Here is a 26317-nt window from a genome sequence, read left to right on the forward strand (position 1 = left end):
AACACTTGTGAAATATCCGCGGCCAGAGATATCACTATAATTTTAAACTTAAATTTCTGAAAAACTACTGAACGGATTTACAGAAAATAAGCAAAAGGCACTTCTGTGAACCAAGATCTACCTCCCTGCTAAATTTGGTATAAGTGCGTTCTGCGGCATGGGCTGTAGAGGTAGCTAAAGCTTCCTATGGGAATTAACATTACAAGCTCAACCTTATTTCGCGACTCAAATTCTGGCTCCCCACACACCCACCGTGACACTTTTTTAGAAAAATTTCATACAGGTTGGTCGTACAAGCCAAAGTTATAGCCAAGTGAAAAAATGATTCTACTATGGAAACTAGGTCCTAACTATAACTAACTACTGGCGACCACCAGAAGGTAATATATAATATGTGTAAGGGGGAGGAAGTGTGTGTGTGTGTTATATATGTATGTGCGTGTGTTGTGTAGTTTCTACTAATCCATAGGTTCTGCGCATTTATTGGACAACATAAACTAGGGGCTTGGTGCCTAGACTGATTCCGGACACCCCACAGGCTATGTTCGCCTATAGACCAGCTAGCTCAAAGTGCCACAGTTCGCTCCCCTAACCTTATCAGGGAGCGAATAGTTTCTGGCAACCACTGAGCATGGCTACCCTGTGTCCTCGGGGATCGTGGAAACAGATCAGGACCTTTAGCTCAGTCAGTCGTGCATATTTGTGCTCAGAGAAATATACAGGATACACAGTGGGATGTTTTCAATATATTTATTGAACCAACGTTAATCTCATACATAAGACATGTGCTGCGATTAATCAGTAGATCGAAGCAGATAAGTGTGATTACAAGCACCAAAAGCGTAAATAGTAGATACAGTGCTACCATGGTGCTAAAACAATGTATATAAATATATATATGCAGGCATATAATTAGGGCAGTAATCTGGCGTACTTCTACCATGCAAAACCCTACTCTTAAGTGCGCTAGAGGGTTTGTGGGTATAAAGCCTTGAATCCCCCAACAGACCACCAGCCCCATTACCTGGTGAGAGATAATGTAGGAGCCTTTCATGGCCGTGAATTTAAAACCCCCCTCACCCCCCAGTGAAGTCTGCTAATCTATCGGGATACTCATTTATAATAGGAGGCAGCTTTGCGATGTACATTGTAGATTAGCAATGTTATGGCTATGTAGATAGCTCTATCGCCTCGTGGATGAAGATAGAACAACATTTGTACATAGTGCTTAAAGAGGCCTTGTACATGATGTTTGAGGCACTGTGATAATTTTGTGTGGAGCTAGATGTGTAAATAAAGTAGTTCCAGACAAAACAAATCCAACCTTATCATGCATGCAAATATGTGCAAAACTTAACTTGCAGAAGCGTCATTGTGAAAAGATAGGACAGTGTAAGAAATTAGCAGCTTTGCTACATGGGCCTAACCTGGGAACATAACACCCACTCCTCATACTAAGGGTATAAAAGCTATCTAAAAAGCCAACAGGCTATAATGAAAAGAAAAACAAATAAAAAGTTAAAAACTACTCTTAAAATCATCCAACTGCAAGCTTCCCTTTAAAATATTCATACAAAAGCTCTAAAGTCATTATAAACTTTTTCTGTCTTGATGTGTACCACTGCTCCTTGAAAACAAGAAGAAACTGTGTTTAGCCACACTCAAGCACTACAGTAAGTGCCGACAAGCCTGGTCTTGGAGGTATAGAAGTAATTCTTAATATTACCAATTTACTGATGGAGAGGCTACAGCAACAATCTCTACAAACAGTATGTAAGTTAATTTCTAGTAACTGGATCTCAAGAATTTTGCAAGGAAGACTGGGTCAATCATACGATTCCATTGGTAAAATCCTTTACTTTTCAAAAATGATATTTCTTCTTTTTACCATGTAGAAACACCAGCCAACGCATTTACTTCCCGCAGACGATCTTGGAGGTATAGAAGGCGTTCTTAATATGACCAAATTACTGATATAGAGGCTACAGCAACAATCTCTACAAAAAGCATTTAAGTTACTTCCTAGTAAGTGGATCCAAGAATTTTACAAGGAAGACTAGGTCAATCATACGATTCCATTGGTAAAATCCTTTACTTTTCAAAAAGGATATTTCTTCTTGTTACAATGTAGACACACCAGCTAACGCATTTACTTCCCTCAGACGATCTTGGAGGTATAGAAGGCGTTCTTAATATGACCAAATTACTGATATAGAGGCTGCAGCAACAATCTCTACAAACAGCATTTAAGTTACTTCCTAGTAAGTGGATCCAAGAATTTTACAAGGAAGACTAGGTCAATCATACGATTCCATTGGTAAAATCCTTTACTTTTCAAAAATGATATTTCTTCTTTTTACAATGTAGACACAGCAGCCAACGCGTTTTCTTCCCTCATTTAGGGAAGGCCCTCAATGAAATTATGACACAATCGAGAGACATGGACTTTCAAGTAGCTTTATTAGCTTAGTGTGCCCAAATGTACTGAAGATAGTGTGAATCGAATCTTAAAGCTCCTGGGTTTCGAGAGTCCATCATCCCAGCTCACATACACTTGACAACTGACTAGATTAGCATCAGGGGTCCTTATTGTCTCTGAGGATACTGCTAGGTGGCATGCTTCATATGTCATGCTTAATGGTCTGCAGCTTCGCACTGACAAAGTGTGTTATTAACAAAGCAAGGGCAATTACCATGAAGCTTAATAAATAAGCAAAATCTTTAGTGGGTGTGTTTTCTTGCTTTGTGCGATTAGTTACAATGTTTTTATGTTGGGCTTAATCTGACATCCATTGGTAATGCATTTTTGCGATGTACCTAGCTTCTAGAATGGCTGGCTTCTCCGTGTAGCAACAATGCACTGATTCAAACACATTGGCATCCGCAGTCTGCTTCACCAGTCCTTTGATTAAGCCTCTGCCAGGGAAAAGGAATTGAAGTCTGCTTGTGCAACTCTCATTTGCCAAGTTACACATATCTTGTCAAGTTTACACTTGTCGGGCTGTTGGATATTACAAAATTAGGAGAGCCTAGTCACCATGCCATACCCACGCCAACACCTCAGGCACAACCTGGAACAGGGAAAGCAGCAACGAGATGCTTCAAGTGAAGCTTCAAGCAGCTGGAGTGGCACCTTGTAATTGGTGGGGCATCTTTATGACACCCATTTGACATCACACTTCTGTTTTTTGACTTTTAAAATGATTTTGAATGTTCACTAAACATCATTATTATAATCTTTTCGACGGCTCATCTATTTCTAAAAAATACACTGCTTATTTTTTCAGGAACTGGGACGAATGATTGGAATAGCCCTCATAAAGCAGTTTGGCTGGAAAACAGAACTGAGGGCTCCGGATCTGGAGGTACAAAATGATTTTTTTCAGCTTTCCGACACTTATTGCTCTTATCTTTGACTCCTTTCTAAGAATAAAACCACATATTTAAAAGTCTCACGGCGCTTCCTAAACATGTATTTTTCACAAGAACGATTGTAGCTTTAAACCATTATTTCCTCCTATTTTTCCAGAACATGGATGTGAAATAATGGTAAACCTTGTAGAAACTGCTAATTCACCCCTGTGTTCTTTTGGCTGGACCTACTGAGATGTCTATCTGTTGTTTAAGGTCCTCTAATACGGTCAGATTTTCTATTTAAGGCAGAGGTTTCCCTACTTCTCTATCACATTGGATAACAAACGATTGGGATGGACATTATAAAAGTAAAAAACTAAAGCCTATAGATTTGATTCTAATAGAAAGAGTCAGGGCATCAACACTTGACCCCCAGCACAGGATTCCTACCTTAAAGGTCAAATCTTGCCTAGTTGTTACTGCAACTACGTTCCCTATCTTTCTTGGTCTATCAGCCTGGTGCATTTTTAAAACAGGCGGTACGAACTCATCTGATATTGCAAGGCATTCTTCAGAGAATCATGTTTTGCTCAGGCATACGTTCTAATGCATATTAGACTATTTTCTAATAACCTTCTTCAAGCGCCTTGAGACCCTCCGGGTATGTAGCGCGCTATATAAATCTTTTTGACTTGACTTGACTTGACTATAAAATGATAAACACTAAATGGACTGAACTAGGATACCATGCTAATTACTGCACATCATGCAAAGTGACATCCACTAAATATGAAAATAACCAAGGTACCACTAAAGAGAAGGAAGGCACAATGGGGTGTGGATACATACCAGTACACTGTAGAAGGACAGAAAGGTGATATTCTTTAGGTTTAATTGTTAAAATCACATGTAAATGCGCATGGAATGCAGCAGGTGTCTCTGGTTCATCTAGAGACCCTATATATCATATTGCTATGATAACCGGTCATTGAACCATCAGTGGTTGAACCATATGAATTAGGCTAGAGTTCTAAATGTGAATTTTAGCAATGTTTACACTTCCTGATTTCTCCTTTTTTTCATCAGAATTGAAAACTATGAATGAAATGTGAATTTAAGAAACAAAAATGATTTATGATTGTTGCCATGGATTTAACTATAACACCCCTTTAAAGTATTATGTAAAACATGTGGAATGAATTATCAGATAAAGTGTTACATTACATGGCACTTGAAATATAACATTGGATGAAATGTTTGAAATAATACAAATGCCTACAGATTAAGAAATGTGAATGTTGTCCCTCTGTAGTACCAAAGTTCAACACCGGTCACAAATTACTCCATTAAAATATAGGAGGTGTTCAAAAATGGTATCACATGTTGAAGAAACAGTCTATCTTTGGTTGTTTCCAAGTTCCAAATCAAAATCAGCAACACATTTGTGCAATCTATGCAGGATTGTGGGAATTAAATCTACCTTGGCTTGCCTAAGAAAGTCATCTCCAGCTCATCCAAAGCGCAGCTGCCAGACTCCGCTGGCTGCAAGAAGTGGAAACATATTTTCCGCTATCTTACAACAACTTAACTGGCTCCTAATACGGAAACATATTATTTTGGAATATTTAAACATCGTTCATTAGGCTCTGCATTCTTCTTCCTGCATCTTGGCTTTAAAATTAAGCTGGTATCACCTCCCCACTCATTCTTTGACAGTTACCACCAATTTCGACACCGTTTTTTGATTTTTTAAATTTCTTGGATACAATCCTTAGGAGTATTATTGGTATAGAAGCTACAAAGACATTGATTTTTGCTTCTTATGCTCCTTGATACTTGGGTGTTCGAAAACGGAAATTAGTCCAGTAAAGACATTGCCAGTATTTTCCTTGTAGATAAATAACTGGGCTTCATATATAACCCATGGATTAAGGGTTAACAAAAGAAAAAAAATTCAGTTCTTGAATGTTGGAGATTGTTTCACACAAGATTAAAAATTGTTTGACTAGTTGATTTGTAGATATGATGTAAAAAATGAAAAAGGACTTTTAAAAGAAAAAGTTACAAATCATAACAATCTTTTGTGTGTTTCCATTTTTAGTTGGTTTTAATAGCCACTAGATGAACGTTATAATAGTATGTGAGATTGATTCTGTACAATCCATAATGTTTTGAGAAGGATAATTAGCAGTATCGGTCTCAACAAATAACCTTTTTGGAAGTATAAGTCCGTTGGCATCACTTGTCTTTAGTTAGCACTCTTTCAGAGCAGCAGGCCAATTTCGTCTCCACGTTCCTGTTACTTGCAGAGTACTCACTAGAGAAAGAGCCTTCTTCTCCGCAGGGGCAACATTTTGGAATACATTTCAGCTACACCTAGTTTCTCAAACTTTTCTATCTTTTCTTATGAAATCAGTCATCAAAGGCAAAATGTTATCTGTACAGAAGTCAACTAATACCTCTAGTCATGAAAAGGGCAGACAGACAGTATATTAGTTAGGATACCTCAATGTATCATGACATCTCAGTTAATTAAAAAGAATAAATCAAAAAGGATTGCACCATGAGGTGACAGCTGAGGAAAGATACAGTACCCAATGAGAATGGTGAAAGGGATACTGTATTGGCCTCAGTGCCCTTAATAAAATCTTAGATTTCCTATTTATTGAACCAAGGGAAATATCTACTGTGTAACAGATCGTGAGAGTGCATATGCAAGTTCAAAGCTTCTGCTCACGACCAGTCTGCGGATCTAAAGATGTTCTCCATCATTGGGCCAGAGCTCTGGATGCTACTGCTCCATAATTGGAGTGAGCACCAGGGGATGAATAATTGACACTAACTTCCCGATTACTTTTCCTGACTAAGCAAGATAGAGTGGTGCAGCACACTAGAAACCAGGATCCCAAAAGGAGGTTAGGAGCTTGTCAGAAAGAGTGGAGTGGAGGGGAGAAGTTTGAGAAAGAGCTTCCTACAAACAGCTGACATTGCAAAGAAGAGAGGAGGGGAAATATTAAGAGAGTGGATCAGAAAATAATTTTGTTGTGATCTGAAATGTCGAAAATTATTTTATTACTGGAATAGTGTAGCTCAGAGACAGTAAGGGATCCTCTGTCTGAAGCTGTTTTACAGGAAATGAGACCTGGTAAGGATGCACGCTTAATTGAGAGAGATCTTTGAAAGAGAAAAGTAGATGCCTTGCCAGAGTGTAAAATAGGATAATGGAGATGTCCCATGGGTATGGGAAAAAGGAAGAGAAGGCCTCTTGAGATAGATGTCATTCATGAGGCAGCATAATAGAGGATCTTTACACAGTGAGATGGGCTTGAATAGCGGTAGGTGTGCAGCAATTTCAAAACAGTAGCTGATAATTGTCTTGTTTAAAAGTCTCTTAGAAAAAACTGAAAGAAAGGTAGGTGAAGAAGGAGGGGGTCAAGACCTCACCTGAAGAATCAGCAAACACCCATGACACACCTGGTTTCCAGATCCCAAGACCACTGAGCCAAGTTTGACACCTCTCAACACATACTGCCAGACATAAAGTGTTTCGATGCCTCAACAAAGTTTATGACATCCCAATGATAAGAAACCTAGGCTAAGCTTTACAAGTTGCCTCCCTGGAGGTCCTCACTAATACAGTATGCGTGCCAAGTGAACCCTTAGTAATCCTGCTCTTGGTTCCTACCTAAAGCTCAGGAAAATTTCTTTTGTGTGCCTTTAAACTCATCACTGTGTTAAATCCAACTCCTTCCAGTGTGTGGATATAAGTTGGGGGTGGGGGTCCGAGTATGTCTTGTGGCCTAAATGCCTTAGATTGTGCAAGCATATCTTCTTTTGAGACTAAGATAAACCTTTTGGGGCAGACTGTCTTGAGTTTTTTTAAAGATCGCTTTCAAAACTACTAATGGCTTTAGGATTTGGGGCACATAGTACTGTATTACAACGTGCCATTTGTCTCATCCAGAGTTATGTGAAGTGCTTTGACTGTATTGTACTTGTCAGAGAGCTGCTGGAACATCAACCACGTTTTGATGGAAGATGAACATGGCAAACAGACAAGAAGCAATGTGTTTCTATATGATAGAATCTGTAAAGAATCGGTGCCTGAAATGTACTACTACAAATCTTCCTTTTTCAAGAAGTCTCCCAAATGTTCTCCTTTGTGTGATACAAAAAAAAACATTTGGGTGGCATAGGGCAGTTTATTCAGGACCCTGGGGGTAGTAGTTTCTGGTTGCGTGTTTGATTCCCTTTCTCTCACAAATTTTACATCTTGGGTAAGATTGATGTTTCCCCTCTTTTGGAGGAAGAAGTGCAGGAAAGTGTCAGCCAGACAACCTTGAAATGCACTCTAAATCAGTTGGAAGAGATTCAGCATCAACTGAAACAAGTTTGCAAATGAAAGCCTTCTCAAAGTCAAGAAAGCGCCTCTTGCATCCAGGAGCTGAATAGCACTTCATGACGTATGCTTTGCACGTTGCCATTTGCTATAGGTGCACAGCTAGTTTCTTAAACCAAACTAAAGTCTTATGTGCAGAATTGTAGGGCTGAAGCATCTGGCTTTGCTGGTCAACCCCACCCATGTATCTGTTGGAGTCTAGAATGCAAAATGAAAGAAGTGATGAAACAGAGTAAAATGTTTCAAAATCCAACAGTTTCAGCTGTTCCACAAGCAACACAAATTACAAAAAAATGAATAACCAGGAGCAATAACATATCAAAGGGCTCTAATAAAACAGACACCATAATAAAAGTGCCAAAACAAACTTTCCTCTCGTGTCCCAGTTTATCACTAAAATGCAAATTACCACCAACAACATTCACAATACACCATATTTAAAAATAAAATGTATAGTAGTACTGACAAGAACATAAACAACATGGCCAGTAGGAATGTCAGTTACATCAGCCACATTCTAGACATTCAAGCCACAGTAACTGTTTCAAAAGCAGTGCCTAGCTTTGCTTGCTGCCACACAAAATCCTAATACAGATTGCACATATGCGAGCTTACCTGGGTGTGCTCTGCCAAGAGGCCACTATTGGATAAATATATAGCCTTGAAACATTAATGACACTGACAGGCACCTTGAAAAACCAATACTCTCTTCGACCTCAACTCCAGGGCTCTGAAATTGGGAAATGGGTGGCAAGTAACAGTATTGAAAGATGCCATTCAGAACAAGTAAAAACATTTTATGGAATGCAGGATGACATACAGCATGAAACGATGAGTACTATCATGAACACCCAACAACAACCTGAACACTGCAGGGAACTCTTTTCACAGTATTCATCATGTAGGGGGTCACATGTGGCATGACACAGGACTGAATCAGACCATTTACACAAAAAAACCTGACACTGACTAAAACTGAATTTTGCAAACAAGAACAAAGACCCTGACCTCTCTTCCAGAAACCCGAAGAAGGCAATATTCTTTAGATTTTTGGAAGAAAGATGTGGCTTCCACTGTTCATAATTTTATTATTGGCGGGGCAAGTTCATGCCTCATTTGACTACCTCCCAACCTCATCATGTGATCAGAAACAAAATTCATGGTGTCTAGTGAATGTGACAAACGATCACATTCCATTGCGATCACCTGGTGTTTTGCAAGCCTCCCTTTTGGCAAAGTTCTCTGTGAGCGTGGAAAACGGGGCTGGTTCATCCTATTTTCTGGAAATAATGGAATGGACATTTCCAAATATAACTCCAATTCAAATTTTGCTGTTGAATCTCAGGAAACTCTAGGATTAGGAAACAAAAGGAAAGGAGTTTCTAATCAACAAAGTAGGGACGAATGCCAAACAGAGATAAGATTGATTTCTTGGAATATTGCAGAGTTGAAAAGAAATCAAGGGAATATAGTGTGTCAGGAGTATATTGGACAAAATGAAATAATTTTTTTACAAGAAACATGGGCTTTAGAAATACCCCACAAAGTAGGATTCAAAACATATAGTGTTGTTGCCACCCCTTCGGTTAGAGGGAGGCCCTCAGGAGGTCTTGTTATTTGGATAAATGTTACCCTAGGTATTGACATAAAGCAGGTGGACTACCTAACTCAGGACATTGTGGGAATAAAGTTTTTAACACCGGATAAAAATTAATGTGTCATAGTAAATATCTACAGCAGACCTAGCTTAGCGAGTAGGGAATCTGTGGTTATTGAACATTTAGATCAATTCTTATCTTCACTTAACCCATGGGCAGTGGTAATCGTGGGGGGTGATTTTAATCGTAAATTTGAACTTGTGGTAGGATTTGAAAATATCTTCGAAGAAGAAGGTATGGTTAATAATATTTCCACGTTAGAAAGTGACCGGTAGCACCCTGTACATCTGCCGTGGCACCGCTATTGAGACTGGGTTCTGGACATGGTCTTTGAGCCTGTAATGGCCGACTGTCTTCTGATAGCCCGAATGCTCCCACATTTAGTAGGAGTAATTCCAAGAGTTGTATAGATTATATTCTGGTATCGATTGCTTTATGGTCAATTCTACATGACTTGGTAGTTGATGACAGATCTGAGAGCGATCACTATCCCCTATGTCTGACTCTTGCTGCCCACCTTTTTCAGCCAGCAACTTTGAGGGTAGGAGACACCAATTGTAGTGTTACTGAGCCATTACCAAGTAACAACTGTAGAGCCCTAAAGTGGCCTTCCACAGGGGGTAATGAAGTGGCCATGAAGCAGATCTACGATATTTTTGCAGAGACTATTTCCCCTTGTGTAGATTCATTCGCTACAGAGATTCCAATTATGAGTATACACCAGGTATTGGTAGAAGCTCTGACACCCATATTAAGTAGGATCCCCAAAGAACGTAAAAAGGGGATAACAGATGTGAGTAATCTGGATAACCTCTGGTATAACAAAGAATGCTCTGAGGCAAAAAAGGAACTAATTTTGGCAACCAAAGTAAAAAATGTAGCGGCTTTAAGGGATAAAAGGAATAAGTACAAGAGATTATTAATCCAAACCAAGAAAAATTGGGATGATATTTGGACTGAACTAATGAATGCAGCTAAAGTCAAAGATCACTCAGGCTTTTTGCGCCTGATATCTAAAGGTAATAAAAAGATGCAGCAAAGACCTCTTTTTAGATGCAAAAACTTGGGTAAGCCATTTTTCTCACCTTTATTCGATATCTACGAGTGAAATAGAGTTCAGCCTTCAAGATTATGTAACATCCAAGCCATAGCTCCATTATATTTTAGTTTGGATGAAACATTGGCAGCAATAGATGCAGTTAATCCGGGGAAGGCACCAGGGCCAGACAAGATACCAGGAGATTTATAGAAACATGATAAAGAGGTTTGGGGCCCCTATATTAATCTTGTATATAACTCAGTTGCTGCAGGTGCCCCCATACGGGAATCATGGAAAGGGCCTGAGATTACAACCATTTTTAAAAAAGGTAACTGCCAAGACCCTTCGCATGCTCGACCAATTAGTTTATTAGATGTTTTACAGAAAATATATGCACGGCAAATTTAAAAAAAAATTGAATGATTGGCTTGAGGAAAATAGCATTTTATCAAAATATCAGGCAGGTTTTAGAGCCAAAACTACACAATTGACCAGGTCTTTAGATTCCTCTGCATGAGTTGGAAACACACAGTATTTAAGAAGGGTCATCTGTACATCGCCTTTGTTGACCTAAAGGCTGCTTTCGACCTCATCCCTAGGAATCTCGTCTAGAAATCCCCCCAAAAAAACTAGGGGTACTGGGGGAAATACTCTTGCAGATAATAAGATGACATGAGGACAATTTTGCAAGGGTTAGATGGGGCCAGAGGGGCGAGCTTCCTGAATCTATTCAGGTAAACCGGAGCGTAAGGCCGGGATGTGTGATGGCACCCACCCTATTTTCATTATATGTAAACAACATTCCTTAATATCTATTGGAGTGCGAACATGATTCTCCCAAGCTAGGGGAGGGATGCCAGTACCAGCGCTTTTATTTGCAGACAACACCATCTTAATATCTCAAACCCCTAAAGGGTTACAAAGCTTAATAGACACTTTCGGGGTATATTGCGAGGCTAAGGGTCTAGAAATAAATTCTAGCAAAACAAAATATATGGTAGTTAATCCACATAAATCTTTTAAAAAGAACTTAACTGTCAAAAATCAGAAGCTAGAATATGTGCATAATTCTAACTATTTAGGTATTACTTTGGATACCAAAATGACTTGCAAACCACAATTGGAGAAAAGTAAGACTATTTTACTCCAAAACTCTGTACCAATAGTAAAAAAAAACAAGAGAGTAGTATGTCTAAAGTGGTATCTCCTGCCCTTGAGGTAAATAAATATAGAGCACAATCAGCATCCTTATATGGGGCAGAACTGTGGGGACCCTCAAGTAAAAACACTTTTATGGTGGGTGAAAATACGTGTTTTAGACAATTGCTAAACTTTCCAATGCGTACACCGCTAATACCCATTGTAATGGACCTAAATATACGCTGTACAGATTATAAGGCAATTTTACGACCATTAATATTCTGGGTACATCTGTGGTCTACTGTTGAACTCTTCCATTATAAAAAAGGGTTAGAGGAAATCCTTAGGCTCAAAAACGGTATAGGTTTACCATGGTTGAAGCATGTCTATGGTTGGTTTCATAAATTAAGACGTAAGAATTTTTGATAGGACCCCTCTGAACTGTCTATGGCCTCAAAAAAGATATTAAAGCTAACCTTTTGGACTTACATTCAAGATAGCTTGCTTGTCCCATAGTTCAGCCACAGGTACACTAACAATACGATTCCTTTCAATGAAACCAACTTCGAATTTCAAGCCATTCTTGGACGGAGTGCAGCGGCAGTTGGCAAAATCTTTATATCCGAAACTTCGATACAGTGTATTACAGATAAATTCGAATACATCAAAATGGGCCTGCAAACATAGGGATAAAATTACTTAATGCTGTTCCTTATGCCATACGGGTTCAAAAGAAAATGAATTATATCTACTATTCTTCTGCCCTGCGTACAGAAAATATTCAAGGAAATGGATCAAACCCATTTGCCGGCTATTGGGAACAAGATCCTGCTATGAGACAGAAAGAATACCGAGAACAGATACATCTCAAGTAGTGGTTTTCAGTGTTAGTAGGTGCCTGTTGGATGTAAGTTTAATCAGAAAAAAGGAAGGCTTGAAATTTTAGTTTAGAATACTTGAAGTATACCGGCTTTTGCATTTGCACTTTACTTAGTACATATGGAACTCACTGTCAGCTATTAACTCTTAATATCATATTAGTCCGGTATTGTACTGAAGAAAATGTGCTCTCTTTTCTGTATATTGTATTTCATATATATCTTATATCATGATTATTTTAAAATCTTTTTATTAGAGTCGTAAACCATGAAGTTTATTTTATGGATGCCACAAATGATACCTTAGTCTTGGTAACCTACAATGAGATTTGATGTAACTTCTCAATGTCTTTTAAAATTTTTAATTTTGCAAAGTTATCTATATTTATTTTTGTAATGGCTAAGAAAGGTCTTGTATTGGAAATATGATTCCTAATAAGTATGCATTGGTCTAGCGGTACCTTTTTTGGAAGGTTATCAAATTAAATGTTTTTAATGTGTAATGTATATCTTTTTTAGTTTTTAAACCAAACCGTAATAAAGATTTAATTGAAAGCTTTCCCCTTTAGAAGCAACACTGTCTGCATTATAATTAAATGTTCACTCGAAAAATATTCTAATAATGAACTATGTTAATTCTCTAGATTGAGTCGTGTTATTTATTTGGAGAAAATCGTTTTTTGTTCTGCGGGAAAATGCTACCCTGAACACTACTTTCTTTAAAATTACCACCTGACAAATATTATACAGCATTGTGAAACATTTCTCGATGCGGTGTATCATAAGTTTACTTAGACTACTTCTTAATTTCCGAGCTTCGATTGAAGGCATGTATATGGTTCTAATAGTATGTGTCATTGTGTTTCTCTTTCAGTGTTGCGTTTGTGTTCCACTGTTCTCCTTTGTCACTAGTTCTATGTGCTGTTGTTGTCTTTCTTCTATGTTGGTTGTATCTATGTTTTCGTTTCCTCTACGAATGTCCTCATTTGTGTACCTCACTGTAGTCCTTTTGCCCTTGTGGTTCTTTTTAAATATAGTACTTAAGAGAAACAACGATACAGCCTGGTTTTATTTTGCTAACATATTCAAATAGACTTGATGCATTTGCAATAATTACCACAGGAAAGCCAGTGTTACTGACTTTGCCAGTTAAGCTAAAATTGTAAATTGCACAAGAGAAACTCCTTTCAACCACTGGCTGGCTTTCTGAACTAAAGCACTTGACAAAGCGTACATTGGCAATTAATATCCAGTTGATCATTAACCTCGACCAGAAAATTAACAAGAAACTCGAAGATAGGTATGTCACAATCATTTACTATAATACGGCAGGTTCACATGCCCATTTCAACATTGTCTGCAGTATGTTAACCAAAGCCAAACAAGAAGATTAGAATGATCTAAAACTATTTCTATCAGTATTGTGTATTTTGTAATCTAATGCTCACATTAACTCATTTGGACCTTGGTCTCTTGTTGAGTTGATTGTAAACTGCATAGCCATAATAAGACAAAAAGTAATTTTTTGTACTTCTTTTCTTGTAGATCTTTGTACATCTGAATGATGATCAATCTGTGGTGGGATTCCCTCTCTTAAGGTAGGACGTTAAAGTACTTGTAATTGAAGGGCATCTTTGAAAGATGTCAGTCTCGTCTTTGTTTCTTGCTCTTAATTGAAGGTTTTGCATATCAAGAAAGACAGTAGGCATGTGCATGCTCGGTGAAAAACAGTCTTTCGTAAAGTGTTACAGCAACAATACAATACATGATACAGGGTGTAACTGGTTCATAGTCTGGTGTTTTAACATATGTGTAACAACTCCCAGTGGAAGGGTGAGGCAGCCACCACCAATTCTGTTATATCATTGTAAATTTGTAGTGGGTGTTGCGTGTACTGGAATATGCAGGGAGTGAGGGGATTGGGTGTTTGGGATGGTCGGTGTAATTCGCAGCCAGACGCCTGGTTGGAGAGATGTCAGCAACGTTAAATGTTCCCGCCTTTCCCCACAGGAACCAATATGACTTGTCCACCCAGGTGGCAGGTCCAAGGGGCAAGATCAGGCAGCTGACAGTCACGGTGGCCGCAGATCAGAGGCAGGCTCCTGTGCTAGCAGTATGGCCCCCACCCTGTGATCTGGTTACCTTGACTGGCTCGGTCACATGGCCCTTGGTCAGTGCCAAGCGGTGGAGCTCTAGCTTCCAGCCCCAAAGTAGGGGGTGTTTTCCAAATCATTGCTTTTGCTTGTCATGTCAGAGAAATTGCCAAGTCTATACATTTATTCCCAGCCTTGTTGCTTTTAGGACAGGGCCGTAATCCTGCACGCCAGTTTTGGGATACTGATGTGGTGTCTACCCCTTTAACATAGTCGCAGGAGTCAGTCCAGTAAGGTGTAGTGCTGCACCTGCCAAGTCATGTAGTGAAAGTCTGCATGGTCTGAACCATAGAGGGGCCGTTTATGTATCATAGTGCTGAGGATTCTGTGCAGCCTGAAGGGTGTCAGGTATGTACTGTGGACATAATTAAACTGGAATAATTTCAAGGTGTGCATTCTTCGGTCATTTAAATGCGACACAGAACCTGATGCCAATCTGCATCTGTGAGGTCAATTTGTAAGTCCTGACTCCCGCTGTGTCTCAGTCCGGGAAACACCGGCTCCACCCTCTGTCGCAATGCCCTATATATGTTAGTAATCCCATGCTTTGTAAAACTCCCCATCAATAGCATGTGTACCGCTGGTTCAGGTTGTTTTTCCAGATCACCCCACACTTTTCCTATTGCCTCTAAGTGCTGGTTGCGTCAAAATTGCCCACAGGGATCCTGCGTTTTTCTCAGAGTTCCTCGAAGAAAAGAGTGATTCCCCTCTGCAAACAACTTTCCAAGGCCACATTAGAGACTCCCATCACGGCAACTGGTGCCCAGCCACCCCAACCTGTGCAAAAAACGGCCAAAACCATAAAAGAGGTTCTGATGAAGGTAGTGGGATCAGTAATACACCACTACCTTGAGAAAGAGTGGCAGTACTGCGCATAATGTGGGACCCCCAGACCTTCTGCCATGGGTAAGTACAATTTCTCCAGGGCCACACAACACCTAACCTGCTCCCAGATAAAGCCGGAGCCATCCATTTAAATCACGAAACTGCATGAGGCAACTGCAGGGGGGACATTGACAACCACATGCAAAAGTAACGGCAAGGCAATCCTCTTTGCCAGTGCGACGCAGTTAGTGGGCGACAGCAGGAGTCTCTGCCAGAACCTGATGAGTGAAGCGAGGTGACCACCTTCGCGGACTTCCTTTGGGTCTCTGTAGACACATATACCCAGATATTTGAAGGTGTGCATGGCAACTGGGACCTCGTGTGGTGCAAGCCCAGCCAAAAAGGTTACATATACGTCCAAGGAGAAATGCAACACTTCTGTCTATTTACACAACGTCACAAAAGTGTAGCAAAGCAATCGGAGTTGCATAACTGGTATCTGATCTGAGGCAAATCAGGATGTCACCCATGTATAAAGATATGATATGTTGCAGGTCCGCCACTGTCAGCTCATGTTCACCACCCAGTGCCAGCAGTCTGCACTCCAGTAGTTCCTAGCCAAATACTGGGGTAATCCTGGACAACCCTGATAGGTGCCCCTGTCAATGTGTCACTTCTCTGAATCTTTTTATCCAACTCTTACTCGTGCCATAGAAGCTGCTTACAGGACCTGAATCCAGGCTAATAGTTCAGCACCGAACCCCATGTCGCGGAAGGCCGCAAAGAGATATGACCAGGAAAGACTGTTGAATGCCTTAGACCCTCAAAGCCCTGAGATATTCTTCGATTGCCCATCTAATATGTGGAAGAGGCACCTAATATTCGAGGAAGTGTTCGTATCTGGAACAAATCTGCATGGGTTCGGGTGGATTAAGGGCAACAGACAGAAGTGAATGCAGTTTGCAATGATTTTCCCTGGGATCTTACAGTCCAGGTTGAAAAGGGGCAAGGCCCAGAACGTGCCTCTGCCCAGAGGCTCCCAACTTTGTTTTTGGATTATTGCTATTAGTGTTGCCAGAGAGTCAAGCCAAATTCTTGAGGAGCCTCTTCTAAAAGGATTTAAAGAGCTCCAGGCCTTCTATGTCTTCCACCCTGTTCTCCTAGATGCAAATACGGTATGAAAGCTCCTGTACCTGCGGTTGAAGGTCCATTGTCTGGGCATACAACTGTTACAGGGATGACTCCCCCTGAGTTATCCTTTTGCGCAGTTTGTGTTCGTTCTCCTGGTCTAGGCCCACCTCTGTGGCTACAACATCTTCGCCTCCATGGAAGTTTTGTAAGAGTTTACCTCTTTCAGTATCTGGGCAACCCTATCTTGGCCAGGCGCTGTGAGAACCACATCCTTCGGCTCCTCCACAACCATCCGCTCAGACCCAGCGCAGGATTCAATGGCAATCTTTCTGCTTTCTGCTTCCCCATCGTGTGCAAGTTGGTATGTAATATCTGTTGCCAAAGCGGAACGGATAGTTGTGATTCCGCTAAGGAAGACTCACTCAGTTCCCATTGCTTCAGAGAGATGCTGCAATGGCTCAGTTCTGCTTCCCGTCCCTTCAGATACTTTTCTCGTGTTCACTGGCCTGCAACACCTGGCTTCCTGCAGGACCATTTGTAGTCCTTGGCCTTATGTACTTCAACAAAAGCTTGTTCGCCCAAACCTTTGCATCTTTTTTTCTTCTTTCTTTTGAATGGTCTCTCATGGGTGGCATAATAGATGCTGCAGCTCATGGGAGACCTCTGGGGTACATATGCCATGGGTACCATTTACTAGGGACTGACAGGGGTACCCCAGGATCCAATCTGCGGTGTACCTAAGTACATAACCTAACAGTTTAGGCAGAAAGCAGATAGACTGGGATGCTGAATAACAGGATCCCAGTCAGACTAGTCAAAAACAGCATTGCATCAAGCAAAAAGTGGGGGTAACCATAAGAAGCAGATCCTACTTTCCTACAAAATGTATGAGTGGGTGTTTGTCCAGCTCCATATCTGTGATGTGACACATCCGGCCCAGTTCAGCTAGTAGACAGCTATGTGCCAGGAAGTGACCAGCCAGCAGCTCAATATCTACCTGCATCCGATCGAAGGGTGTGTGTCATGGAATAGTGCTCCCAATTTGCCCACCCTGGCGGCCTCCCATATGGGCAGACCCCCCCTCTAAATCATGTTGTGGAACAACGTGATGGAACATAATTGAATTTCAGGTGAATATTGAGGGATGGGTGGCATGAGGTGCATGTTGCAATGGAAACTGTTGTGTCCTATGTGCAGCAGGTTATTACACTCCAGAGTGGGTTGTGCTTGTGGAAGGAAGTTTCCTGTTTGCCACACTGCACGCAATTAGGAGAGAGTGCTCCCAGTTCCTCTGTGTTGCGTCCTGCGAATCAGCGGGCTGGCCACTGGAGCTGTGCCGCTAGGTATTAGTGCTCAAAGTTTGAGGCTCTCAGCCCCCTATTGTCCACCAGCATTGTAGATTGCACAGCACGACTCCCCATCTGCCCTTGTTCCAGGTGAAGATCCCTAGGGTAGCTTGTAATGTGTGAAAATTGGATCTAGGTATATGTACAGGAAGGTTGTGTAAGTAATATAATATGCAAAAATACAATACCTCAGCACACCCTTCTCATTATTTCAGTGAATAGTAGTCTCAATATTACTTGACACAATTTTGGCAAACTCGGTGCCCTGTATGATATAGTCCAGAAAAACAACTAAAGTCTTCAGAAAGTATTGATATGATAGTCCAGACAGGTCTCCTTGGATTGAAGTTTGTTTATTGTCATATATCACTGGAAGCAAGCAGCCGACGCGCGTTTCGCCCACAGGGCTTTTTCAAGGCTTGTAGTTTACTTCCTTCTAGTGTGAAAGATCCGCGAAAAATATTTCCAGAAATCAGTATTTAAAAATCCAATCAGTCACACCTTAGGAAATGGGTCTGCTTTTTGTCATTTGTTCTATGTTGTATTGAAACTATGTCCAATAGGAGGGAATATATTTATTTCCTTTCCAAGTGTAGGAGCCAAATTCCCAATATGTATGGCATCCAATCCCAAGGTATGGGTGTGATTTCTTGAATCTTGATAAATCCAAGACAAAATCTCTTAGATACCAGCGGGAGCAGTGTGACGCGCCCAGATGGATCCAGTCCAAACACGAAGTAATATAATAGGCGAGGGAGCATCCCCATTTTGGATAAGACACTCTACTCTGTACCATGAGTGGAAGCGTACTCCAGAACACCATTTTGGGGCAGAGGGAGGCGATGGCTTTAGTGAGATTGCCATCTATATGTTCTTGCGTCTCATAGTAAAGATGTATGCCGAGATAACGAAATTTGCTGGGCTCCCAGCAAAGAGGATGTGAATTTATCTGTAGGTGTTGTGGTGGGCAATCAGGGTTCAGTGGGAACAAGCAGGATTTGACCCAGTTTACTCCCATACCTGAGGCTACTCGGAATTCCAGCAGGATATTCCTGATGTCTGATATTCCGGTTCGGATATCCCGGATGTAGATTAGGACATCATCCATGTATAAAGGGACAGCATGTGTCTCTCCTTTTAACTGAATGGCCCATGCCTGGCTCTGCTGTCTGAGCCTCTGCGCAAGTGTTTCCATTGCCCAAATAGTAGCAGAGACAAAGGGCAGTCTTGCCATTTTCCTTTGCTCACCAGTTACGGAGGGGAGATGCGTTGGCCAATCTTCACTCGGGTGGTGGGCTCTGTATAAAGAAGACGAATGAGCCTTTATAAGCTACCCATGATGCCCAAAGAGGTCATGGCGAAGAATAGGTAATTCCAGTCAACAGTATCAAACGCTTTCTCCAAATCCTGTACCATGAAAGCAGCATATGGCCACTGGGCAGGAGAAGGCTCCATCACTCTATGTAGTTGGCATATGTTAAGCGTGGTATTTCTACATGGGGGAAAATATTCCTGTTCTGGATGGACCAGTTTTGGCTTGTGTTCAAGTAGTTAAACGCAAATATATTGCTTAATGCCTTTCAATCCGACCCAGGCATAGACAGTGGCGGTACAAATCTAAATCTATTTGGTATATAGCCGGCTTGGGAGTGGGTACGGTAGCCTGGCCTTCCATTGGTGCCGCTTGGTACGGCTCTAGCAGCTTGGAAGGTAGGAGGTGTTCGTATGTGTTGTAAGATTCAATAGGGAACCCGTCCAGTCCCGAAGTCTTGTCAGTGGCCGTACCCTTTTTGGCACCTCGTATTTCCTTTATAGTGATTGGAGTGATGAGTCTGTCTCTATCTAGGGGCTCAATGGGAGATAACCTAATCTTACTGAGGAGGGTCCTTTAGGGCTGGTGGTGAGCAGTGAATACACTGTGTATGTCCACTTGACTAGTAACTAGTTGTGTCAAGGTTGTGCTAATTATGGTGATTGGAAAGTTGGTATTCCATTGCTTAGAAGTCATGCCCAAAGACTGCCTGATTTGTCCTCCCTCTCCTCGTTCATCTTTGCCGGTAAGCCTTAAATCTAGGTAGCGTAGCCGTTCTATCATTTGGGCATGTTCCTCCATGGCCGCTGTCAATTCGCTTTGTTTTACAAATCAGCTTGACCGCAACTTCTAAAGCTCCTCGTTATGCCTCTATGTGCATCAAGTCTCTATGCAGGTCTGCTCTAGCGTCCACTACAGTGCAAATGCAATGGCCCCAGAGTACAACTTTCAGTGCCTCCCATTCTACTGGCTTTGAGGAGGTCATGCCCCAGTTCTCCGTCAGACAGTGAGATAATGTCTTGCTTGTTACATCTCGGAAAACCTGGTCTACTAGCATGAGAAGCTGTAATCGCCATGTGGGAACTGGTGGTCTCAGCACTTGGCTCTCCAATTTAGCTTTAGTGGGGTTATGGTCCAAGAACGTTTTCCCCAAGTACTCAGCCGTATTGGATCGTATTCGAGTAACTGGGCCACAAAGTAAATAATATAGTCTCTGTGTAGGTCATGCGGGGCGAGTAATAGGAATTTTCTCTAGCAGCTGGATTAAGAGAGTGCCAACTTGTCAATTAGGGACCAGTGCACAAGCCATTGGGAGAGGTGAGCAGCAGCAGTCACAACAGGAAAGGCCGGCAAAGGTGGGTTAGAGCGATCTAGTTGTGGGTCTAATACACAGTTAAAGTCTCCCCAGATAATCCAAGGGAAGTGTTCCCACCTAGTAAGAATAGTTGAGCTAATATTTACCCACTGAATGCTGTTTTACAGACGGGCAAATTTAAAGTGCTCATTCTGGCCCAGGTTCTCTTTGCCCTAGACATGGGCTTGGATGGTATCCGTAGACTTGAGGACACTCTTTCATGTGCATCCAGTCCCACAGATTCTGGGGAATTTTCAATTTTATGAGCTACCATTCAGCCTTCTTTCTGCCTCTAGGTGTTTACGTAGGTGATGGCAGTGGATATCTTTTTATGTTGAGGGTACGTATATTTATGTACCTCGATGGCTCACTGCTCAAGGTCAGCTCGGCGACAGACAGTTGCAGACCACCTCTCGATGACAATCACCCTTGTTTCATCCCTGGCAGTTTCCATCAGCAAACAGAAGTCCCACCTGGCACAGTTGCAGAGGATCCCTTTTATAGAAGTGTTAAAAGTTTTCCCACAACAAGCCTGGAGCATTTAAGATGTGCCTCAGATGTTTAGGTCTCAGCCCTGGGTCTCATGAGGTTTTGATGCTTCTTGGACTATAAGCCACATCTGACCTGCTGGTACAGCAGGAATTAAAAAGTAACCTTAGTTTCCAATGGGCGTAAAACTGGGGCTGCATGTTATATAACATCTGCATCTCGAAAGAGATTGCCCCGTACATTCAGTGGTGGAAGGTGGACGCCAACTTGGCATTTTGCTTTCCCTAACCCACCAAGGGTAACTGCAGTGATGGATGCATTTCCTCTGGATGGGGACAGTCACCTGGGATAGGTAGAGATCAGGGAGTCTGCTGCCTACTGGAAAGGAAGCTCCACATCAGTCTCCTAGAGGTGTGTGGTATTTGGCTGGATTTGAAGGCCTTTTTCTGTCCAACAGAAGGAGACTATTGTGAGTCCTGACAGGCAACATGACCACCATGGGGTGCTATAACAAGCAGGACTAAGCCTGCAGTCTTGGTTCTTGTGCTAGGACACTCTGCACCTGTGGAGGTCATGGACCACCAAGGGATCCACTTGTTTGTCAGTCACCTAGTTGGGTCAGCTGGTGGACCATCAATGGGATGTGACCTGGCTGAATCTTTTGCCTCCTAAGAAAACCTGCAGTGTAGAGACTACAGCGTACTCTAGTTCCTGGTAAAAGCGTTCCTTGGGGACACACTGGATGCAGCGTATCACTGAATCTTTGTATGGTTTTTCATTACTACCTCTTCAACCTTAAGTTCTGTGGAAGATCATGATGGATTGACCCAAAGTCCTCTTGATAGCCCTTGGTTTGGCTAGGAGAGTGTGAGTTAAGTTCTTTTATTTGTTATAGTTTGCCTGGGCAGGTGAAGGTTGGTATATGTACATTCTAATGGCATTGCCTGGGTCGGGTAATTTTAAGGATGAAGTATTCTAATTAAAAAAATTGAATTTGAGGGGTTGTTGGAGTTCAAATTGTAACGGTATGAAGTGTTCACTGGTTGTCTAATTGTACCTTCAGTGGCTTGCTTCTCTTGAGTCTGTTCAATAATGAACACCAGATATTTGTGTTGACCAGCTGTCTGTGAGCCACTGCCTGATTTGGAATTTTGATTGATGCTCATTGTCTACATTTAGATAAATTGTGCCCACTGCATCCTTTGAGGTACTGAGTAATGCTGTAAGTTTCTTCATATTAGCTGTGAGTCATATTAAGCGCTACTGTGCTACAATATTTGCTCAACTCTTCTCTGGTATATTTTATTGGCAAATAGCATCAAAGTGAAATGTCTTCATTCCAAGCCTCAGTGGGTACCCAACACCAAGAGATGAAGGCCATGATACGTATAGTGCGCGCACAGTTTTTTTCATCCAGCTACACAAGCTTTGTGTGGTGCAGGACGTCTTGACTTGAAAGTCTGTATATGTTCGCCCTCAAAGCATCCTTTTGACCAGGAAGAAGATATAGGTCGCCAAGGATTTCAATCCTCATTTTGAATCAACCCTTGATTGGAACATTGATCACAGACAAGCTAGAGGAATGTCTGAAGCATTTGAGTAAATTGGCTGCAGTGCACTTCTCTGTAATGCATGGGTAATTTGACGGTGAGCAGCACGTGTATAAAAAGCTTGTCGAATTCCATAGGGCTGACTCTGCAGTGACATTCACACCCACAGAAACGGTGATATGCACACTTTAAGTAGAGCAAATCATGGCACAGATTTGATTCTAGAGTAATGCATATTCTAGTACTTAACATGACAAAGGACACTTTGTAAAGATCCTCTAAGTTTATTTTTTAACAGTGGCATTCTCTATGTAATGTTTTAAGTTACATAGTCGTTGGATTGCCTATAAACAGAATAGTTATTTTCTTAATAGTTATTTTCTGTGATTCTAAATATTTTGCATTATTTAGGTCTCACAAGCATGTCGCCACTCACAGGAATGGACAGATGGAGCGAACACCATTAATGTTTGGATGAACATTGACTGAACCTAATTAAAGTACATGTCTTGGAGCAGCTAATACCAAAATTGGAAAAATATTGTTTGTTAATAACATTGTTTTCAAAATTGGTGCCTGGTGCTCTGCCATTCAAGTACTTTTTATTTGCTTGCTTTGGTGCATAACCATGGAAGCAGTAAACTCACCATCATAATATTTGGGAAATTCTGGGAGATCTATCCATATTATGGCAACAGTGGTTATCCATTTGAAACGAAGCAGTTACAGCATTCAAGTTCAGCCCGAAAGAAAAAAGTTCTATTCTTACAATAGCTGCGTTTTGAGGGCAATATATAAAAACCTGCTACAGGTAATATATTGCAGATAGGGGAAGCCCTAAATGCATATCAGAAAGTGCTTTAAAAATAGAGAATCACTTTGATAAGCAGTAGTGTTGAGGCACAAGTTTTTCAAGAGAAGCCAGAGGTAAGGAGAAACCGTGGACACATATTACAGCCTTGAGGCAATTGGTTGCAGAGTGTCAGTTCAAAAACTTTATTGACCAGTTGTTTGTGATTTGATCCGTTTATTAGTCAAATCAATCAAATTTAGCTTTATTCGGTTTTTTTGTACACAAAAAACATAAAAGCACAAATTTTATAATACCATATTGCAAACATTGCACAATAATCAATAAGAAGTTAAATATTTATGTTTAAAAAAACATGATAGCAGCTTTAAAATGTTGTGTTTCCGATATCATACAGTAGTTTTAAGATAAAATAATTTGTTGGATCAATATTAAATACATGATTCACAGGTTTGTGGATACATAGAGAGTAAAAACATAGTATATATTTCATAAAAGCACCAGGTTCAACATTTTTATACTGTCAATATGATACAATGGTTGGAAAGTGTATTTAATAAGAGAGGTTAAGACATAGTTTATAGGATTGTAAGTACTTGGAGGATAAGACCAGAGTACATATTTCATTTGGGGACCAAGGTTTAGGGGTTTAGGTGGCTAGTCTTTCGAGGCGTTCATTGTCTAAGATCTTCAATGCTAAGAGGGCCTTATGGCACTGCCTCATATCTTAGATTTACCAAGTGTCCCACTAGAGGGTTCTAGGAGGAGGAAAATGTGAATGATTCATAGATGTTTCCTGGATTTTATCACACGTTTTAAGAATACAACAATATTTCTAGCAAAACATTAATTTTCTAAACATTGCAGTGCAAGATAGGCCGGCCGGCATTGCCTCATACCCCAGATTTTCAAGATGGGTTTAATCCACCTTGTCCTCAGCTCACGATAAAATCTGCAAAATAGTACTGTGTGGATTGTTGATTGCAATGAAAGTCCGTCGCAGGGACAATTAGGTAAGGTTTTGGACCAATCGATTTTGGTCAGGAAAGTAACCAAGCAGTGGAATATATCTAGTCTAAAAAGCGTCCGAACAAATCTTTCAAAGCCTCTCATTTCATTTATTAGATATGGTTGAATAGTGAGGGTGGAGCGCATCAATTCATTCCTTTGAACTATAGGCTTTGAAGCCTCACTGGCAAATCTTTTTGCCTCCAAGTGATTCATACATTGTTTTTTAAAAGCCTTTCTGGGGATTAAACCCATTGAGGAAGGATTATAAAATATTCAGGCTGGCCTAAATCGATCATAAAGTCTTTTATGTAATTCAACCACCTGATCTCTAAGGCGTGTTCTAATTTGAAGCTGTCACTTAACACCTGCTGACTGAATATCGTTTGTGTTGAAGTCCAAATCCGGTGCCACAGTAAAACCGGTTGCACCTTTATTATATCTGCAATAAATGGAATCCCCAGCTCTGTGTGGCAGATATATGTAGATGTAGATAGTGGAACAGCCAGTAAATACCTTAAAAACGCGTTCCCGACCCTCTGTATATCATTTATACCACAGTAACCCCATATTCCCGCCCCGTAAATAGCTTTGCTAATGCACTTTGCTTGGAAGATTTTAATCAGCTCTTCCAGGGCCTTTTTCCTAGCTTCTGTGCAAAGTTTACAAGGGCTGTCATCGTTCTCATAAAATGGAGTTTCTTAGTTTTAATGGCCTCAGTTTATTAGTCATTGTTTGGATAAGAATATTCAGCAGAAGCTGCTGACTATAGGGAGTCCAATTCAGGAAGACATAATAAAACCTCCCAAAAGCATTGACTTCTTTTTTTTTTTTATTGGTATTTTCAAACAATATCAGAAAGACTACAAACAACGTGCCAGTTGCTGATTAAGACATCAAGTTTTTTTACATCCATTTATAGCCATCATCACAGTTAGCAAAACATACGTGAATTTTACTCCTTATAGTGTGAGCAGGTGGTTGGCCATTCACCCGATGTACAGCCTTATATAACAATACAGTCAAGGGACACAATATATAGAAAGGGGCACAGCTGAAAGCACAATTCAACCCTCCAGACCCATCCCATTCCCGCCCCTGGTCACGTCACACTTGCCTAGGCTACCCCGCTTGTAATGGTCCCCATCTCCTGGCCCTCATTTCCTGCAAAAACCATAGCGTCTGTCTGTATATTCACTGCTAACCCCAGTATCTCACCACTCTCCCCCTGCTGTACTCGAGCCCATGACACAAATGATTCCCATATTACTTTAGGTCTGGATGCAGAAGGCATTCATTCCCAAAACGTGGTGAACTGTGAATGCCCAAATGTTAAATCACGCAACCATTCTGTTATGCTGGGTTTCCGCTTCCTCCCCCAATGTATTGCCACACATCTTTTGGCGAATAGAAGTAGCATTGCGTGATGCTTCCTACTCATTGCTGATGTATATTTTACATAACCCAGCAATCCCTGAATGGGGTCCGGGAACAGCATTAAGACTTCTAATCTGTGAATGAGCTAAACGATCATCTCAAAGTATGTCGTACAAAATATAAATGACAGGCAACACAAAGAGACCAAATTAAAGGAGAAACAATGTTTTCAAACCACGCAAACATCCCTCACATATAAAAAGGAGAAAGCCAGTGCCCGGTTAAAAATATTGAGCGCTGATTATGTAAGCTAAGATGTTATACAAAGGGAAGGTTTCTCAAAGTATGAGAATGAGTTGTCACAAATTAGATGCAGGTGTTCAAGAAGGAAAAGGCTTTCTAAGAGCTATATTGTTAGAAGTGGGGGCTCTAGTTGTAGGACCCTTCCTTGTAGTCAGGGTATGAGAGTTATACTCCTAAAATAACCACTGCT

At 41.0% G+C, this 26317-nt stretch overlaps 1 protein-coding gene across 2 annotated transcripts in view; it reads left to right on the top strand.

Annotated features, from left to right (window-relative positions):
* THUMPD2 (THUMP domain 2 tRNA and snRNA guanosine methyltransferase) overlaps positions 1–26317 on the top strand; it is a 268497-nt gene that overhangs the window by 95613 nt on the left and 146567 nt on the right. The window contains exons 4-5 of one of the 2 annotated variants that reach the window (XM_086927226.1): positions 3288–3365; positions 14014–14066. In XM_086927226.1, coding sequence (XP_086783352.1) covers positions 3288–3365; positions 14014–14066 — 131 coding nt within the window. The remainder of the gene's footprint in view (positions 1–3287; positions 3366–14013; positions 14067–26317) is intronic. The other variant, XM_086927227.1, reaches the window with a different exon arrangement.

This window comes from Lissotriton vulgaris, chromosome 6, assembly GCF_964263255.1.
Source record: "Lissotriton vulgaris chromosome 6, aLisVul1.2, whole genome shotgun sequence".
Classification (NCBI taxonomy): Eukaryota; Metazoa; Chordata; class Amphibia; order Caudata; family Salamandridae; genus Lissotriton; species Lissotriton vulgaris.